Consider the following 21777-nt stretch of genomic DNA (forward strand, 5'->3'; position numbering starts at 1 on the left):
CAATTGTTTGTTTTATTTTTTTGCAACATGGTAAAATGATGGAAAAGAATTATTTTTTGTTTGATCTTGGCACTTTTTAGCTTTTATGAGATTAGTGCAAATGTAGTCTACACTTTACCTTCTTCGACCATGGCAAAATTCATTATTTTCTGTAACGTATAAAAATTTAATTTAAAACCTAGGAATTTTGTAATGTGTTAAAATTTAATTTAAAACCTAAAAATAGTTGAAGCATATCATGACAACTTTAGTGTAGACACCATGACAATTTTAGCACTGTAGACGTGATAACTTTTGACCAAAAAATTTATCATCAAAATATATCAATATGAGATCTAGTTTTGAAAATCTTGCCACGGCGAATTTAAAGGTGAAAATAGATTTTCAGTCGGATTTAATGGTGTAAACAGATTTTCAGTCGAAGAGATAAAATATCTTAAAAACTGAAAACCCCAATAGATTTTCGTCGGCATATTTTTTGTCCCTCTTTACATTCATGCATGAAATAAAAAAAAGTGATAAAAGACTGACGTGGCGTCTTTCAGCCCACACGTTCAGCACTTATCACGTCCAAAAAAAAAGATAAAAAAGGAGAGCTCCCCGGCTTCATTCAGAAAGAAGCCTGAAAAACATAACCACAAGCACCTACAAAGATTCAAAGTCCTCCTAGGACAAAAGGGAAGGGAACCGACTACCTAAAGGCAGAGAATCCATCTAAGTTGCTCCGGCCCAGAGCACCATTATTACAAAAATCTCATACATGGATAAGGAAACACGTCAACAAAGCAGTAATTAGGCGGCACCAGGTGAGTTCACACACATCACGTCCAGGGTAGACACTGGGCTTTCCATCGATCCAGCGACCTGCTGAGATTAACACTAAAGAAACGCCAGCGCCAGCTGCTATTCAGCCGGTCACCATACTGAGTGAGAGATACATGAGGGGGGACGCCTCCTTGACAAACCGTTTCAGTTTGTGAGCGAGTTGGAATCATATCACGCATATCCCATTCACTAATATGTATACACAGCTCTAGTTTTTCATATCGAGCAGAAGGGTACAAAGGAAAAAGAGCTCCAGGTCGGGGAAATTGTGGTGGTGGTGGTGTGGTGTGGAGTGGGGGTGGGGGGTAAGAACAAACAGGATCAGATTTCTGTCATGCGTAAGCACCATCAGCCATGCATCGTGGCGGTCTTCTTGAAGTCGATCTTGTCAACCTTCACCTCGCCGTCAATGAGCTCGTACACGTAGACAACAACACGGAGGCCATCGATGTCCATGAGCACAAAGCTCGGGTTGACGTCATATGTGATGCTGCTGTGGGCGCCCGTGCCTGAGCCAGGGTTGATGACGACACCCCCCTCGTGCTTGTAGGCCTTGAACTGATGGGTGTGCCCGGTGACGAGGATGTCCACATCCAGCTGCCTCTGGAGCATCGCTAGGGAGTCCAGGTCGCCCCATGGAACAACCTGATGATGGTCATCAGAGTTGAAATGGTTAGGAAAAATATTCCAGTGACAATCATTAACAAAGCGCACAATCCCAAGATGGAAGTAAGTATTGGTACCGACAACATGAAAGACAATTTTACTAGAATAATATCACATTGGTCTATCAAAATTCAAGAGCTACTTGTTCCAAGATAGAGGAGCCCTCCTGCTAGGCAGAGGCAGAGCCAGGATTTCTCAAAGCCTAGGGCTAAAACTAAACGGTTTTAAATAACACCAAATACCACACATATTAGTGCATCCTAGAAATACGCCACAAATTCACATTCAAAACAAAATATGAATTCATTATTACCACAAGAACAAATTTCGTACTGATTTCATCAATTTAACAAAGTGCATCATTGCAAATGGGTAATAATATAGCAAAATTGACTAAAGTAATAGTACAATCAACAATTCATTGGCTTCAGATTTCTGTTGTGGACTCAGCTATTTTTTGGGGATAGAGAGATTCATTGGTTTCCGGTGATACTCCCTCTGATATGTCTGATACAACACTAGAAAAAGAATAGCTGATACAACACTAGAGATTGCCTGTTCAGATGGTTGTGGAGATGGAGCCGAACAGGAGGCTTGAAGCCTGAAGGAGGGCCGCTCCGACGAAGTGACGAGCATCAGGTGCAGCTGCGCAGGTCTGGATCGTCCCATCTGTCGAGGGGGAACGCCTGGGGCGGCGGCGCAGGAAACAAGCCAATGGGGATGCTACAGGCGCGTGACCGATCGCATCCGTGCAGTGGGCGAAAGGATCACAACAGACCAACCTGGCTTCGTGTGGGTTCCTAGCGATGGAGATCTCAGTTGGGCTGAGAACGTGAGAAGGTAGATGGGCTGAGCTGTTGAGGCCTGGGGCTGGGCATTCACGTATGGGGCTAGGCCTCTTTAGAGCTACAAATATCCAGAATTTATCCTGGGTGTTACAACACGGGTTGGGCCACGCCTGGGGCTATAGCCCCAGTTGCCATAGGCCCAATTCCGCCCCTGCTGCTAGGTAGCGACCTCCTCCTCCCCTCCCGCTCCCACGCTGGCCGCAACACCGGCACCAGCGTCCACTCTGACTCCAGCGGCCACCTCTCATCTCCCCACCCCACGTCCATAATTTGCTAATAGAAGGCTTGGGCGTGGATTGATGATTGTTTCTTCTTGCCGGCTGTCGAAACGAGGGGCAGCATCTTGGTGGCTTGGACAAGTCACGCGGTTGGTTGAGCAATTGCATTAGAGCAACTCCAACCGGGCGACCCATTTCATCCACCAATGTCCGTTTGGGTCGCCGCGGACAAAAACGCAGGCCCAACGCACCGACCCAAACCCAAAATGCGTCTGCTTCGTGTCTGCGCCGACCTATTTCAGTGAAATAGGTCGGCGCAGACGCGCCGCACGTCCCCTTGGTGTGCGCCGCGGCCCCACATGTCAGCAGATGCGGTCGTATTTAACACGGGCCCACGCATCAGCGACTGGAAGATATGGGGGTGTCCTTTTTTAATCCACGCGTGTGGGGGGGCGGCCTCATGCACTTCCACTTTGTCTGCCCGTCCACATCTAGCCGCGTGCTCCCTCATCGGCGACAAAGCAAACCCTAGCCACGGGCTTCTTCGGCGGCTCCAACAAGAAGGGGAAGCTCACCCCCAGCGCTTCCTCCCCCCGCGCGCTTCCTCCTCCGGCTGTACATTCCGGTGCACCGAATGCAGTGGCACTGGGAGTTCAGGCAGCCGCTGCCGTACCCGGACGTGACGCTACCGCACTACTGGCATCTGGGTCCGCAGCGGATTCCGATGCATAGGCGCCGGGAGCTGCTCACGCCGGAGCAGCGACGAATGCTGGAGTACGCGTCGGACTCTCCCCATTGGGAGGTCTGGTTTGCCCTCGAGCACGAGGTGCAACGGCGTCATGGCGTGCAGCACCACCACACCAACCCCCGCCTACCCTAATCGTCAAGCCAGAGGAGGAGGCTACCTACCAGGCAGCGCTGGCAGCGGCCATGCAGACCTCCATCGAGGAGTGGCGCAAGGCGGAGGCGGACTACCATGCGAGGCCAGCGGGGGCCCTCGCCCTCTCTGCGGCCGACGACTGCGTGGTGCCGCCGTCGCTGCCAAGACTCACCCCCTCACCCCCCCCCCCCTAAGGCCGAGCTAACCGACCGCCGCGTCTGGACCGGACAGCTGCGCGAGTGGGTCAGCCCCCCCCCCACCCCTCCGTTTGGCTCTGCGTGATACCGGCACAGGAGGCCGCGTGCCTCGAACATTGGACGCAACGTGCGCTGACGGAGGAGAGCGCCGACGGTGAGCGGCGCATGCAGAGGGAGCGCGAGAAGGAGGAATAGCGCGCCTGCAGCCCGCCTCGCTGCAATGCCGCCACCGCAGCAGACGCCGAAGGAGGCTGCCCTGGCGGCCTATCAAGCCGCGTTTGAGTGGGTTGGGCCACCTCCCGTCTTCATTGACCTCACCGGCAACGACGACAATGGCAAGGGCAAGGACAAGGCGGACAACTAGGGCAGCGTGCGGGCGCTTATGTTTTTTTAATGTTTAATTCTATACCTACAAATAAAACACCTCCCCCTGCCCTCCCCCACTCCCTGCCAGGTCAATTCCCGCTGCTAAGGTTCCCCGTCGCCATCGGCTCCCCACGTGCCCGGCGCCGGAGATGGCTGCGGACGCGAGGAGGACGACAAGGCGGCCGCCGTGCTCGCGCGGGAGGAGGAAGGCCGCCTCCATCTGTCCGCCGACGGCCACGTCCACACGGAGGAGCTGCCGCCACCGCCTGTCGTTGCCCCGCGACGCACAAGATTGGCCATGGCCACCTCGTTCGTCTCGGGAGAAGATGCTTGCCCGCGTTGACCCCCTGCAGTCGTCCGCCAGCTGGGCCGCGCGCGCAGAATCAGCTCGGATGGTGGCCATGAGTGCAGTGCAGTGCGTCGTGGCTGCGGAGGAAGAGAGCGGGAGAGATGGTGGCGGTGCCCTCCGCTACACTGAGGTCGTTCAGGGAATCTCTCAAGGTGATCAAGGCCGACATCCAGCATGCCAGCATTGTTAACGTCGCGTCTCCGACTACTCGAGGGACTATGACAGGCGTATTGTGCAGATGCCGATGTCCTATAGCCTCGACGCAAACTGCTTCCTCTTCCTCCACTCAGTGAACGGTCTGCAATCTCACTGCCGCACTCAGCCTCCTCGGATCCTCAGCTACAAGGCTCAATCTTTGTGTTTGTGGGGTTTGATTCAAGAATTGGTGGCATATTGTGGTCACTGCACTTGTGTTCTTGTGGTAATTGTGCAGCTTTATGTTGCAGTTTGGAGTTTGGACCTATGATACTGATGCCCATTGTCTGTCTATAGCTGTGACATTTTTTTCCCCTCATGCGACTGCAACGAAGGGGTGCGACAAGCAGAGGGCAGTTTGCTCGGAGTTAGTGGCGAGCAAGAGGTCGGTCTCCGAGATTGACGCTGACAGACAAGGAGTGTGAGGTCTGCGTGGAGTTAAAAAACAGCAGGGGTTGTGCTGCCCAACTTCAGCCATGATATGTGCATCAAGTGCTACCATGAATGGTCAATAGTGAGAACAAGAACCTGATCCCCTCACCTTTTTTTCTCTCATGCTCAACCATAGCAACCATGTATGGTGTTTAGTTTAATGCCGTCTTCAGAGCTAGCTTAGTCGATACTAAATGTCCCGTGCTATTAAGTGCGTCACCAGTCACCACCGGAGCCTCTTTATTCAGATGTCTATCCCATAAGTAAGTTGGTGTGACCATCATTTATGGAAAAATATGCAGCAACCTCTGTATCTGCTTACCAGTTTTGTGCTTGGTTCTTACGAGGTCTGACTTTCACCACATACATGTAATATTAGAGATTTACAAGGTCAAATTTTTCTTTAGAATTTTATATGGCAAGTTCACCACATACATGTAAGTGAACTTAATGAGGTTTTAAGCTGCCAAATCAAGTTGCATTTAGATTCTGTTAGATTGACTGCCATACAGCTTTCAAACCCGGCTGACAATCATGGGGTTTTACATTGCATGTCTACTGTAGCAAAATGACTACAGGGAATTCCTTATCAGCTAGACGAGCAGAAGGAATGCACAAACTACTTACCGGTTCATAGTCCCTCACACACCAAAAAAGAAAACTTACCTTTATACATTCAATGCATGAGCAGACAAGCTTTCTCTGCAGATGAACAATTATATTTCACTAAACTGCCTCCTGTCAAAAAATTGCTGTGGTCATTCAACCATGTATTTATAAGCTAAAAATTCACATTTGAGATTAGTCTGGATCAATGATAAACATGTCCAGGCTCCAGATTATTCCATAAAGCATATTATGATTATTCCTTTATCTGGTTGATGGTTTCGGCTGCACCTCATGTTTTTGCATTCACTTTCATCTAGGATGCATGTGTATTTGTGGGTTATTTTTCCTTTGCACCTGACGCATGCCGTTTGGGCCTTCCAACTTTTATTCATCTGCATGTATTAGGAAATTTATGAAAATGGTTTATTCTTTTGTTTTTCATCGTTTCTGTTCTTACATAAGCAACCATCCTCAGGTGTTGGTTTTTCATTTCCGTTCGACGTCATTAAATTAGTCTTACCTGTTTTGAAATGGTTCCAGCGTCATTAAATTAGTCTTACCTGTTTTGAAATGGTTCCAGCGTGTGCTTGATGCATTGTTCCCCTTAGTTTTGGAGGAACATGTGCTATTGCCGGTGCTTTTGGTTGTGAAAAAACTTTCATTAGTTGGGCACTTTAATTATGAAGTGACCACCTTACTGTAATGTTGTCATAGCTGCATAAAAAGCTTCTTCTATAATATTTTTGTGGTACCATGTCTATACCACTACTGAGTTTTAAAATCTCCACAATACTACAATTTTGAAGTTGTGGTTTATGTGGGATGCGATGAAAGAGGAAATGAGATGGCCGAGTTCTCATGGATTTCCCCCAATCGACAATGACATTGACCAATGAATGTGAAGGGTGGAGCCGCTCCAAGTGTGTGGCGAGCTCACCATGGTGTCCTTGCTCTAGATTGAGAGCTGACAACTATGATCCGACGAGCCACCTTGAATAGAAGGTACATCGGGATGTGTTTTGGGTGATGAGGAGGAGCTCGTGATTTCCAGGTCGGACTGTCCTCCTAGATCATTGGCATTGTCGTCATGCTCGCCAATCGGGGAAACATGTGCAAATGACACCCTAGGATATCGGACAAATCTTGTGCCGAAGGCTGGAATCTCGCCTCACTCAACCCATTGGCACTCATCACCTACACAAGGATATGGACAACTTACTTTTCTCCCATGGCAACGCACGGGCATGTGTGCTAGTAGTGTTTAAGAGGACTTTGGTCGGCGGTTGACTGGCCATTTATTTTAATTATAGTATTTTATTAAATTTATTTCGGACACATGGGCAAAATTGGGTATGCCTTCCATTGGGCACACCAGCCGACCCAAATCAAAAAGCGGACGCGCACATCCGCCTGGCCGACCCAAACGGACAAAGCGTGCGTCCGTTTGGGTCCAGTCCACTTGTTGTCCGTTTGGGTCGGCGCGTTGGAGTTGCTCTTACAGCTCTTGTGTCTCGCGCCGTAGTGGATTATTGGTGGTTGACTTGCGTCTCAAGGACCACAAGTGCATGCAGACAAGATTGTCTTCCTCAACAAAATGCGAGAGGTGAGAGCTATACATCCGGGCCCTTGGGTACTTTGAAGTGACTTCAATATGACCCACCACGACGAGGACGTAACAACCTCCACCGCCGCACAAGGGGCGCTGCTACCTAAATGATTTTGCGAGCTCAAAGAGTTGTACCTTCATGGTCAACGCTACACGTGGTCTAACGAGTGTGGTGCTCCCGTGTTGGTCAAGCTTGAGCACGATGAACTAGGAGGAGCTCCACCCAAATTGTTCGCCTCGCTGTCTCCCCACCTTTATCTCCGACCACTACCCCTTCTGGATTGCACACCATGGCCTCCCTGTAGAGGACGTTTCTAGTTCGAGACTTGTGGGGCCAAGGAGCCTGTATTCAACAAGACGGTTGTTGAGGGTTGGGCGGCCGCGATCGATGAGCCCGACCAGTTTTGACGCCTCGCCATGCGGCTTAAGAACAAAACTCTTCAGTTGAGGAGTTGGAACGACAAGCAGATGGGTAGTATCAAACTACCACTTGTGCTGGCCAGGGAGCTCATCTTCCGCTTCGATGTTACCATGGAGTTGAGGCAGCTCTCGGAGCTTGAGCGCCAGTTGCGTGCTAGGCTGAAGCACGCCTACCTAGGACTCGCTTTGCATCATGGCTAGGCAACGTTGGAAGATTGCCTGGTTGGCTGAGGGTGACACCAACCTCCTACAAAAAGCAAAAGCAAGTGATCCACAGCCTTGTTGCCGACGAAGCGGTGGTTTCTAACCACGCGACTATGGCCAAGGCTAACTTCGATCACTTCAACATGCTTCTTGGCACAAATGAGGGCTGCGAGTTCTCACTGAACCTAGAATTACCAGGGTCATGCTTGGAGAACTTGGCCAGCCTCGACAACCCCATTAACGAGGAAGCTTAGGAGGTGGTTTGTCAGCTGTTGCGGGGGTAGGCGTCAGGGCCAGACAGATTCACTGTGGAGGTCCTGCGATCTTGTTGTGGGAACCGTGAAGGATGATGCATGGTAGCCTTCACCAAGTTGCACTCGTTGCGTGGGCAGGGTTTCCATGGTCTAAACCAAGCCCTGCTAATCCAGTTGCCCAAGACATCAGATCCATCGACCCTTCGGGACTACCACCCCATCAGCTTCATACACATCTTTGCCAAAGTGGTGGCCAAGACGTTGGCTAGCAGGTTGCCTCCTAGATTGGGGGGCTTGGTTGAGGAGAACCAATGCACGGTCATCAAGAAATGTTGCATTCATGATAATTTCATGTTGGTTCAGCAGACGGCAAGATATCTGCATGGCGCAGCAGATGGGTGAGTCGCGTGCCATGCTCAAGTTGGATATCGCTCATGCATTCAGCTCGGTGTTGTGGGCTCTATTTGAGGTACTTTAGCGGGTAGGCTTTGGCCAGCGCTTCCCTGAGTGGATTGCCATACTCCTGTCCACTGATAGCACAGGAGTGATACTCAATGGTGAACCAGGGCCTCTGGTCTGGCATCATAGGGGCATGTAGCAGGGGAACCCGCTCTCCCCTATGTTGTTTGTGTTGGTGATAGACACTCTCAACAGGTTTTTTGCTAGGTTATAAGAGAGTTCGGATTGCTCCGTTGCCTAGCAACACGCGTCCTGACAACTCCATCTCCCTGTACGCGGACGATGTTGTCATCTTCTACCACACGGATAGGGTGAAGTTGTTCATTGTCCGTAGCTTGCATGCGCACGCTTCGGGGTTGCACACCAACTTTGCCAAATGTTCGGTGTCCCCCGTTAGGTGTTAGGAGGAGGCCTTGGAGAAGAAATCGGTGATGGAGTGTCAGCTAGCTCCTTTCCTGAATAAGTACCTCAGGATCCCACTCAGGCTCAGGAAGTCCTCGTGTAAGGCTTTCCAACCTTTGGAAGACATGATCGCAAACCGCCTGGGCATCCATGATGGCAAAGGCGGGGCGCCTCACCTTGGTCAAGTTGGTCCTGGCCACCATGCCTTTGCAGTAGTCCTGGGCATGCAAAAGAAGACCCGAAAGACTTGACAAACCGCCTAGGTGTTTCGGACCTTGGTCAAAACGCGATCATCTTCGACAAGGTGTGGCTCAACTTGACACACCTACTTGACACATTCAATACAGAGGGCAGGCAATGGCCACTGACAAGTGCGAGGGGTCTGGTGGCTTTGCTTCCAGCATTTACCTTGCCTAGCAACTATGACCGTCGGGTAGTATTCTCTAGGTGTTGCCCATCTTTGGGCTTGTACAGACTCTCCTTTCTATCAATGCAATGAAACAAGGCTTTTGTGATTTCTTGGGAGAAAAAAAGGTTGTTGGCAAATTACATTTGAAGACGACTTTTAGTAGAACATAAGAGACATTGGCATACTCAAAATTGTCGGTGGTGTGCATGATATGGTGCAGGTGAATAAAGTAGACACAACAAACCAACAATGAACTACTCCCTCCGTTCCTAAATATTTGTCTTTTTAGAGATTTCAAACGGACTACCACATACGAATGTATATAGACATATTTTAGAGTGTAGATTCACTCATTTTGCTCCGTATGTAGTCAGTTGTTGAAATCTCTAGAAAGACAAATATTTAGGAACGGAGGGAGTATCATGCATCATGCATGACTCTGCAAAGGTGAAAGTTCAATGTACTGAGTGTGCTTGATATCCCTAATATAGGAGGTATCAGATCACTTCATGGACATTTTTTATCAATCTATTGCTTGGATGTAAATATTGGATGCGGAAATATGTGGAAAGAAAATTGTGTGCACCCTCGTTCACTCCATTACTCAAGTCAATGCTAAACCACATAAGGTCCATCACTCATCGAACTTTGAAGGACACCTTTGGTCCTTCAATGAACCCTGGATCATTTGAACACACGACGGCATCTAGATTGCAACATCTCAACCAATTCGCCGGTAACAGCAATCGTCGCTGGTTACAATTTGTGCGACTCGGTAGGAGAATAGTAAGACAGTTGACCTTCCAAGTGACAACTATGATCATATGGCATAGATATGTATGTTTAATTGTTAAGGATCTGATCCTAGTAGTTAGTAAACATTTCTCACTGAAAATATAAGAGCAAATTATACTGCCATAATAGAGAGGCAGAAGAAAAGCAAATTGTGTTTAGCGTTTATCTTTCTGATACGTGAACTCATATTAAATTAACTATTTATTAATCCTATAAAAAATGCCCACACTACAATACACTAAGAAGCTATTGGTTCAGCAATATCCCACCAGAATCGCACTACATTGGTATGTGATTCCGGTAACTCTTATTATACCACTTCCTCAACAGAACACATGGGATCTAAAACCATTTCCCTGATTGAACCACTGCGTCAACCATGCATTACCCACCTCCCTATAATCCTACTACAATTGAACTAACACTACAGCTCTTGAACAAAACATCACCTAATAATTATTACAGCAACAGACCATGCCAACAAGAGAAAATGACAAACATGCTAGTGATAAAAACTCGACCATGTTTCTGAGGTGTACGGCATTAAAAAAGTGTTTATAATTTGTCAACAACAAGAACTCCAATTCAAGGTATTAACTGTTGACTTTCGACAACCAAAAAAGGCCATGAATATTTTTTTCTCCAACAATGAGCATGACAGAAATTAAAAGAGCAAAACAAAATTATCAATTTAGAGCGAACCTGATGGCCATGGCATAGCCCTAGCTTGAACTGACCAATAGTAACTGTTTTAGTCTCTGGGTAGCGAGCATCCTCATCATATTCACCTCTGGTAATGTGGAGATCAGGACAGAGGCTTTTAAGGTAGTCGTGAACTTCCTAGAAGAACGTTGAGAAATTTATGAGTTAATATTTTATCAAAACAAAAAATTACAGTCCATACAAGAAAACATTACTAACACCCTATTAATAGGTGCAATACCCAGCCACAAGGAAACAAAAATCACTACATGAAATGGTACAAAGTCAACTATTTCTTCACAAAGATGGTTAGCCAGTCATCTCTACTTACTATTAAACGAGCAAATATATTCTTCCCTAAGCGCACCCGAAAACATGTATACAGGACAATCAAGATAAAATACCACCTCACGATCCAGCCCATCTAATTATATCTAACCGTCCACATAAAAATGAACCCTCACCTGTGTACGATTAGCAGTTTACCAGAGCGGACGAGAACGCTGCCATGTATCGAGCGAGCGAACGGAATGTTTCGCTGCGTGACCAAAAAATAAATTGATTCCCGTGATTAGTGGCCTGCATGCAGCCGCATAGCCCACGATTCAGCAATATGGCGTTCACATGGATTGGTTCGGCCTGCTCAGGTATTAATGGCGAATTAAAAGGGAGGATTTGTTACCACGCAAAAGAAGGGAGGATTAGCTGGAGAGAAGAGATGAGGAATGTGTGGGGCATGCACCAGCGATAGGGTTTCGCTGCCGCCGTCCCGTGTGCTGCTCCGCCCGCTACATCTCCTCCCCGCACGACTCTCTGGCCTCCAAGCTTCCAAGTCTACCTTTCTCCGCCCTTGCTCGCCGTATCCTTAGGTCACGGTTCGCCCCCGATGTATCGATGCCGTTGGCCGTCGATTCTGCCGTTTCGTTCCTGCTGTTCTTGGGTAGGTGCTCCTCCCCCTGCAGTCCTCCCTCGCCGCCGCGCCTGTTGGTATGCTGCCAAGGACCAAGATGTGCTGGAATTACGCCAATGCCGGCAGGCGGCCTCCATCGTCAATCGTCTGCTGGTGCTGGTGCTGGTGCTGGTGCCTGGTGATCAGCTGCATCCAATGGAGAAGGGACGGTGCGACCATCCATGTTCTGGAACACGCGGACCAATAGATCCACCCCAAAACCAGTCGAATACGAATGCAACCTGTAGGTACATTTTCTGTCTCTCTAATACTATTTTTTTTCTCTCACAGTGACATATCTGCACCTTCGGTCCTTTCTCGCTGCTAATCTTCTTTCCCAGGCGAGCGCCCACGCAGTACGAGACTCAGTTGAACGATGACAGTTGGCCAGAAGCGTTTGATTTTCTTTGTGCATTTTGGTGACTGGATAGAAATTTGATATTATCACCAAACTCATTTCATTGTTTGCTTGCAGTTTACGTATTGGATTTGCCATGCAAAACATTCTATCTAGGCAACATCTTTTTGTTGAAGATGTACGTGGGTGTTTTCCACTGTTTTCCACTTGCATATATGAAATATGATGCATGCATCATGCCTAGCATGCTTAGGCAGAGACCAACGTATATCTCAATTGTGATTTTTGTATTATCTTGTTCTTTTGGGGACGATCAATAAAGGGTGCAGCAACCCAAGACTATTACCGTTTCTTGAAACGCAGGTATCAGCTCGTCCACCGCATCTTAATGTATTGTGTACCTCCTCTTTCACAGCTATCGAAATATTTAGATTGTCATTTTAACTAATGCCCATACCATCGTAAGCTATGAGCAGACAGGTGAGTCTTTCCCCACTGCTCTTGCCTATTCATTCTCTGTACTTTTGACAAATCCAAGTTGTTTTTTTCTCTCATGCAGTAAGTTACACTAATGTACTATTCTGAATTGCATTTTCCAATTTAATATCCTTTTATGCACTGCAATGCCTGAATACTTTGCGGCGTGCATGCTGTTGCAATTCCAGTACTTGCGCTCCATTATCCTACTTCATTTTAGAAATTATGCTTTGTACGTGCTGCATCATCAAGCCTTTTTCAAGAGGCATCAGTGCAAGATTTTGAAGAATTGGATTCAGTGAAAATTGAGTTCTCACCAAACGGGCAAATATCTTCCAGGTCAGGTACAAGTTTTCTTGCAGTTCTTGCTCCTGCCTTCCGACTCCATATTATATAGCATGGAGGAGAGGGGAAACAATGAAGCCTAAATGGAGTATGTAGTTGTGCTTTTTCTACCAACCACAAATAGTAGGCATGTAGTACTGATATTGCATTTCAGTTATTGTTATCCTTGGAACAAATATTAGCTTTGTAATGAAGTAGAAGTGACGGTCTTCGCATTTTCCACAGGAAATTCCTAGCAGATAGTGTCTTCATATATGTACTGGATAACGAATTCATTGTTTGCTTGCGGGTTACATCTTGGATTTATGTGTCTAACTTGTTTGTGCCATGGCGTGCAAACTGTGCAGATCTTGCTTCTGGTGAAACATACACCACTCGTCTGGTGTGCCAAGTGCCTCTCCTTTTCATTTGGGGCTGCGTTCACTTTGAATGTAATTTTTACACTTGTAAAATGATAAAGAGCACATAACGTGTTTCCCCCAAAATATAGATTAATGTCTAGCTTATAGAGATAATAAACCGTCTTCATTTTACTGGTAAATATTGAGGGCTCCTTTGATCCAACAAGCAAAGTTGAGGGTTGGGTGTGATTGTTGAAAGTATGGCGAGTTGATTATTGCTACTGCTGTTGGGTATGTGCAACAAGGAAGAAGTTTTTGACTTGTTGAAGACAGAAGGTATAGCAGTTCTCAACCTGATGTAGTATTGGCGTCTAACGGGGCATTAACAAGCTTTGTATAAAAAATTAATTTGCTTTCTTGGTGGCGACTCTCGGAGGGAAGGAGCATCATGTTGTGAACATGGTTATCTTCAAAACATTTTTTTTGTTGGTTAGCTGTTTCCATAAAGAAATAGTCAATGTTATTTCTCATGCATCAACTTATTTTAGTGGAGCTGAGCACTATGAGGATTTGTAAAGGCTTTGGAGTTGCTAATCTGAACAGCCATTATGATAAATGGAAGTTGTCCATTCATCTTTTTTTTTGAGGAAACATGTGCTTTCATCATATAAAAGATCTACAATAAGCATCATTGCCCAGCGTCTGGATATAACTCGGTAATATCTGCTTGGGTTTGTCCCAATTAATTGGACTAGCCCCTTTAGTCCATGTATTTGTATCATCCAGTGCAGCTAAGTGTATCTAGCAAATGAGTGCGACTGGGTTATTGAAGGCGGCCGAAGAAGCGCATCCACCTTACACCTCACCTCCGGCTGCCTTCGCTATCTTGTGAAGTTTGGGTTTGTATCCTTGTAAGACTTCTTTTTATCTTGCTTTTCTTGGTTCGATTTTTGTGGTGTCCATCCCCCATGATATCAGATGCAGCTAGGGAAACTAAATGTCGCTCCATGCTTGAAAACGCTGGTGCCAAGAAGCTCAGTTAGGATATAAAATAACATGCTGATCAGCCATGCGTTGCACGTGCATGCTTACTAGTCATACAAAATAGTTGAAAAGCAACAAATAGTCTGCGATGTTGAGCATCATGACCCAACACTTCACAGGTTCACATCCATAATCCTATTGAATAATACATCGACTTCTCTTTGTTACTTTTCCCATGGCTTTCAATTAGTTTGACACGCAACCACCCAAATTCCTGTTGCTTCATCATTAATTAATAAGGCATTAAGATATAGCATCACATGCTTACCAAACACCTAGGTTCCATTAAGGCATTCTAGTGGCACTCTAGTGTTTTTGGCAAGCCAAAATATTAGTGTCTGAATCACAAGATAGCCTCAGGATGCAATCCATAATGACAAATGTGTTGGTTCATTTCAGTTTACAGGTCAATATAGCATCGACAGTGCAACAAGACTAACATAAACAATACCATACAACTTTTGAAATTGATGTGTTTGGGATTGACATGTAGAAAGCATATGGTATGAAAAATAAGATGATGATAAAATTGGTTAAAACCTATACATGGTGTACTATGCCTTAAGTGTTCATTGGGAAAAAAACTGGAAACCGTTTCAGCTCGCAAAAACAGGTGCAAGTAGATAAAACTTGATGTTAATGGACCATCACAAAAAATGCGAAGCGCAACAATCATTCAATCAGAAAAAATCATCAGAGAATTAAAATTTGCAAAACAATAATAAAACTCCATGAGATAGATGTACTATTGTCAGCAGCTTGGTAAAAAAAATCTTCACGCTGGCTCATTCAAAGACTAGGTGGGCACTAATGTTATCTTTCTTCTTTCTGATCCATATTTTCAAAGGAACAGAGATTGTGATTACCCTTTCAATAAGTTTCAGGAAAATTTCATAAACTGGGCATGGTGGGAATAAGTTTAGATACTTTTTTTGTAAAATAAGTTACTCTAAGCAATCAGACAATAAATAAACTAATGATAATTGAGCAATAAGAACAAAGAGAAACGATGATTTAATAATATTTCAGTTAATTATTTGGAGCCAAAGGTACATTCAGGATTGGTGGAACTAAAATTTATTATAGCTGCTCCAATATAAAAAGTAAGCAGTACCCTTTAGATACCATGTATGTTTTGATCAAAGAAAACATGACCACCAGACTACTAGTCTACTACAGAGAAAGAAAACAATTTTGTAGTTTTTCTAATATGATTTCTTGTATTTAAATTTAGAGATTATGTCATGGCCTAAGTTCCTGAGGGGATAGTGGTGGCTGGTGGGAGGTCAGGGGCAGCGAAGGTTGCATTTGTCTGCCGTGATGTTAAGGGAAGATAGGACTGTGGAGAAGAACCCTCCCTTTTATGTTTTACATTTATTGCTTGTGTTTCTCAATACCAGTCCAGGGCATAATATAGCCTGCAGTTTACATGACTTGAAAAGTAAGAACTTATATAAGCACATGCATCGTTCTGTGAGTAAGCGTGGTACTTTTCAGAATGGGAAGATACATGATGATCATACAAATTTCTACCACCGCCTGCATAGTTCTGAGAGATAGGCGTGATATTTATACGGAATGAAAAAAAAAACTGCGTAGATAACGAACCAAGAGAGGAAACTATTGTCTCATGCCTACTCCCTCCGAAGCTCAAATCCCCCACACGTCTACTGCAAAACCGCATCATACAGACAAGCAAGCTTATGCCGATCGATAATCAGTCCACATGCCCAGGACGGGTGCCGTTGGTCCGAAAATCAACACGGCGACACCCAATAATAACTGAACAAGGAACAAAATTTGTCTAACAACCAATAAGCATGGCTTCACGAACTAGTCGTAGTCGGTCAACCAGATTTGACAGACCAGAGACACCGCGATCCAGCAGCAATCACGCGCACGCGGCATCGAGCATGTATCACGGGGATAAAAGGAGACTGACCTTGATGCAGAGGTTCCCGGTGCAGATGATGTGCTGGATCTTGCCCGGGACGAGCATGGACTTGAACTTGGCGGGCAGGTCGGGCGCACGGTGTGGGATGTGCAGATCCCCCAGCGCTAGGACCAGCACCATTGGATTGGGGATCGGGGGGAGGAAGGGGGACGGCGGCGGAAGGTGGAGAGCGATCCGAATCGCTCAGCCCGCTCTGCTCTCCTGGAACGCGATGATCAAATCTTCCACTCAAATCCCTAGCACGATCGATACCCCTCAAACTTGTTGGGACAATTCACTTCCGTCCTCATCAAACTTCCAAAGCGGCAAAGCGTCCAGCCTGAAGGTCTTCCCCTCGAAAACAAAACAACTGAAGGTCCTCAAACTAAATTACGCGTTCATCTACGGCCTCCTTTGTCCTTTGGTTTGGTTTAGAAGAATTTTATAAGAATTCTAGAGGATATGATTCTTATAGGGTTTTTTTCTTTAGAACCCTTTGGTTCATAGGAATGGATTCCTATTCCTACATAGGATTGGTTCCTATCCTCCACATTTCATAGGAAAATAAAAAAAAGCCTAGACTTAATGGAAAAATTCCTTTGGTGTTTTCCTATTCCTACTCAAAGTCTTTTTTTGGTTCATAGGATAGGATTATCATAGGAATAGGAATCTTGTAGGAAATGAGATGACATGTATCTCAAATCCTATGAGTAAGAATAGGAAACAAGATGTGATTTGGTTGACACCAAAGGAATTTTTCTATTGAGTCTAGCCTCTTTTTTATTTTCCTATGAAATGTGGAGGATAGGGACCAATCCTATGTAGGAATAGGAATCCATTCCTATGAACCAAAGGGCTCTAAAGGAAAAAATCCTATAAGAATCCTATCCTCTAGAATTTCTATAAAATTCCTCTAAACCAAAACCAAAGGAGGCCATAGGATTTGAGATACATGACATCTCATTTCCTACAAGATTCCTATTTTTATGATAATCCTATCCTATGAACCAAAAGAGGCCTAGAGTATTTCTTTTCAAATCCATCCTATGTGTTTCACTAACATGGAGGTGTTACTCGGAGCAGAGCCCTTCAAAATTGTTGCGCATCCAATGCTCTACAATAGATGTACCATACTTCTTTTGTATGAAGATCAAGGGTGAGTTGGCTGAAGTTTAGGAATCGCAACACGGGATTATTTTTATAGTTTTGCATACGTCAGAAGAAAACATAACAAAATTTCCCGTCTAGAAAATGGCATGGGCCAGCGACTAATTGGTACAAGTGCGATTAATCCTCTCATTCATTCTTATTTCAATAATCTCTTCACCTGAGGTGTATGAGAGAGATCCTCCTTGCAAAAGTGAAAGAAAAAGCTATTGTCCAAATGAATGAGATGTTGCTTAATCCTTATTCATCGGTGGAGGTTAAAAATGTCATTGATAGTATTGGTGATCTTAAGGCCTCGGGGCCGGATGGGCTACATGCTATCTTTTATAAAAAAAATATTGGCATGTCTTCTTGGACGATATTACTCATGAAGTTCTTCACGCACTCGACTTGGGTATGATCCCGGAGGGGTGGAATAATATTGTGGTGGTTTTGATACCTAAAGTTGATTCTCCTGAATCGATTATTCAATTTCGTCCTATAAGCCTTTGTAATGTTATCTACAAGATAATCTCTAAGATGCTTGCTAATCGACTGAAGACCATTTTGCCTGAGATCGTTCAAAAAAAACAGAGTGCTTTTGTGTCTGGTAGATTAGTAATAGATAATATATTGGTAGCTTATGAGTGCGTCCATAAAATCAAGAACAAGAGAAACGGGCAACCAGGGCACTGTGACGTCAAGTTGGACATGCATAAAGCATATGACAGAGTTGAATGAGTCTTTTGAGGAATATGATGCTGAAGTTGGGTTTTGATGACCAGTGGCTGAATTTAATTATGAATTGTGTTTCTTCGGTGAAATACACAATCGGTATAATTCCCAAGAGATAGAAGGAGTCACACCAACAAGAAGCCTCCAACAAGGAGACCATTTATCCCCGTACTTATTTCTTCTGTGTGTAGAAGATTTATCTAGTATACTACAATTTGAAGAAGCTGGTGGCATTGATGGGGGTTTTGAACACAGTACAGACGTCAGCGCTCATATACACGCGCATACACTCATGGTGTGTAGAAATGCATCGTCAGTCTCACACCTTTATTTGTTGATGATTCGCTAATCCTCATGACAGTGGATATGTTAAATGCAGCTTCCTTACAACGAGCACTAGATGATTATTGCACTAACTCTGGCCAACTGGTGAGTAGATCAAAATCAAGCATATTCTTTAGCCCTAATACCGGTGTGGTGGTGAGGGCAGAAATTTATCAAGAATTACATATTGACACTGAAGCACTCTTAGATAAATATTTAGGCTTACCGGCTCTGGTAGGAGTAGATAGGAGTGATTGCTTCAAGAAATTTGTTGAGAGAATCAGAGAAAGAATTTGTGTTTGGATGGCCAAGCTTTTTATCAATGGGATGTAAAGAATTATTGTTGAAAGCAGTTGCTCAATCTATTCATGTGTTTGCCATGTCGGTGTTTAATATTCCCAAGGGGGTCTGTAAGGACATAACGGATCTTATAGCACAGTTTTGGTGGGGAGGGGATGGATATAAGAAAATTATGCATTGGTATGCATGGTGGAAGCTATGTAATCCAAAGAAGATGGGAGGGATGGGGTTTCGAGACCTTCACTCCTTTAATTTGGCCATGCTAGCTAAGCAGTGTTGGAGATTCATAGCTAGTCCAGATTCTCTATGTGCTAAGGTGTTGCGTGTTAAGTACCATCCAGATGGCAATTTATTATTGGTTGGCCCAAAAAATGGCTCCTCTTTTACTTGGCAAAGTTTGGTAGCGGGGCCGCAAACTTTTAAAAGGGGCCACATTTGGCGCATTGGTGATGATAGCAAGGTTAATATTTGGACTGGTCCGTGGATTCCATCTAGTCCAGACTGTCATATAATAACTCCTAGGGGTCAAATTTTAATCTTCAAGGTACCGGACCTAATTGATCTGACAAATGGAGAATGGGATGAAGAATTGATTAGATCTATATTCAATCCAATGGATGTTGGAAAACGTAGCATGCAATTCAAAAAAATTCCTACGCTCACGCAAGATCTATCTAGGAGATGCATAGTGATAACCCACAAGTATAGGGGATCACAACAGTCTTCGAGGGTAGAGTATTCAACCCAAATTTATAGATTCGACACAAGGGGAGCCAAAGAATATTTGAAGGTATTAGCAACTGAGTTGTCAATTCAACCACAACTGGAGATTAATTATCTGCAGCAAGGTGATTAGTAGCAAAGTAGTATGATAGTTTTGATAATAGTAGCAGCATCAACAACTATAACGGTGATAACAATAATTTTGTAGCAAGTGTGATAGCAATAGTAACTTAGCAAGAACAATATAAGATAAATTCGTAGGCATTGGATCGGTGACTTGTTGCATGATATTCATCATGAGATAGTTATAACCTAGAGCGATACGGCACTAGCTCCAGTTCGTCAATATAATGTAGGCATGTATTCCGTAAATAGTCATACGTGCTTATGCAAAGAACTTGCATGACATATTTTGTCCTACCCTCCCATGGCAGCGGGGGCCATATTGGAAACTAAGAGATATTAAGGCTTCCTTTTAATAGAGAACCGGAATAAAGCATTAACACATAGTGAATACACGAACTCCTCAAACTACGGTCATCACCGGGAGTGGTCCCGACTATTGTCACTCTGGGATTGCCGGATCATAACACGTAGTAGGTGACTATAACTTTCAAGATCGGATCTAGAACATAGATATAATGGTGATAACATAAACGGTTCAGATCTGAAATTATGGCACCCGACTCCAAAGTGACAAGCATTAAGCATGGCAAAGTCATAGCAACATCAAACTAAGAACATAGTGGATACTAGGGATCAGGCCCTAACAAAACTAACTTGATTACATGATGAATCTCATCCAACTCCTCACCGATCAGCGAGCCTACGAAGGAATTACTCACTTCCGGTGGGGAGCGTCATGGAATTGGCGATGGAGAAGGGTTGGCGATGACGAAGAACGAAGATCCCCCTCTCCGGAGCCCCAAACGGACTCCATATCTGGCCTCCCGATGAAGAATAGGAGGTGACGGCGGCTCTGTCTCGTGGATCACGATAATTCTTTCTCTCTGATTTTTTTCTAGAAAAATAGGATTTTATAGCGTCAGTTTCAGGGTCTGCGGGGCCACCAGGTGGGGACAACCCACCTGGGCGTGCCCTGGTGGGTTGTGCCCACCCAGGCGCCCCTCCGGTAGGTCTTGGCTCCAGAAATTCTTATTTATTATATAAAAATTCCTCGCGAAGTTTCATTCCATTCTGAGAACCTTTATTTCTGCACAAAAACAACACCATGGTAGTTCTGCTGAAAATAGCGTCAGTCCGGGGTTAGTTTCATTCAAATCATGCAAATTAGAGTCTAAAACAAGAGGAAAAGTGTTAGGAAAAGTAGATACGTTGGAGACGTATCAACTCCCCCAAGATTAAACCTTTGCTTGTCCTCAAGCAATTCAGTTGATAAACTGAAAGTGAAAAAGAAAACTTTTACGAACTCTTTTGCTCTTGTTTGCATAAATAAGCTTAAGCAGCACCCAGGTTTTCAGCCAACATTATAACTAACCATGCTGACAATAACTCTTAAAGATTATATTAACTCATATCAATGATATAATCAGCTAGCGAGCAATAATAAGACATCTCAAATAGCAACACGTTGTCAAAACAACCATGATATAATATGACAATAGTGGTATCTCGCTAGCCCTTTCTGAGACCGCAAAACATAAATGTAGAGCACCTCCAAAGTTCAAGCAGCGACTAAACATTGTAATTCATGGTAGAAAAGATCCAGTCATGATGTACCCCACATTAGCTACACACAATGCATAAGTCATGACAACTGTGCTCTCAGGTTCTAGCGCTTGTTTTAGAAGGTGATGACACAACATAAAAGTACATAGATAGTCCCTTCGCACAGGGAAGCGGTGACTGTTTTTAAAACAGAGATAAATGATATTTTGAGACATGCACCCTTCTCATTTACTTCACGACCATCAGTTATCAATATCTTCCATGCTAAGCACGCTAGTGGTCGTTCCCAAGCGATAAAAGTAAATGCTTACCCCCCCTCCACCAACAATCACATTCCATGGCTTGTCCAAAACAACGGGTGTCGTCCAAACCAACAACAGTCTCGGGGGAGTTTTGTTTAATTATTTGCATTTTTGAGTTTGGGACTGGGAATCCCTATTATCGCCCTTTTCTCGTGCGATGGCGAGTGAATAAACACTTGACCTGAGAATAACCCGCTTAGCATGGAAGATACTGACCACCTCCTGTCGTTCCATGAACGATCCGGTCACACAAAAAGGATGTTTTTTTAGAAGTT

General features: G+C 44.8%; 1 protein-coding gene across 1 annotated transcript; it reads right to left on the minus strand.

The window, feature by feature from the left end:
* Nucleotides 1-713: 713 nt before the first annotated feature.
* Nucleotides 714-16586, minus strand: MAG1 (Calcineurin-like metallo-phosphoesterase superfamily protein). Its single transcript, XM_048678078.2, has 3 exons — nucleotides 16293-16586; nucleotides 10837-10974; nucleotides 714-1470 (listed from the first exon to the last, which is right to left on the minus strand). The coding sequence occupies exons 1-3, from the start codon at nucleotides 16422-16424 to the stop codon at nucleotides 1174-1176; spliced, it is 567 nt and encodes a 188-aa protein (XP_048534035.1). The 5' UTR covers nucleotides 16425-16586; the 3' UTR covers nucleotides 714-1173.
* Between the last annotated feature and the right edge of the window lie 5191 nt (nucleotides 16587-21777).

The sequence above is a fragment of the Triticum urartu genome, chromosome 6A (genome assembly GCF_056163025.1).
Source record: "Triticum urartu cultivar PI428250 chromosome 6A, HENAU_Tu73, whole genome shotgun sequence".
NCBI classification, from domain to species: Eukaryota; Viridiplantae; Streptophyta; class Magnoliopsida; order Poales; family Poaceae; genus Triticum; species Triticum urartu.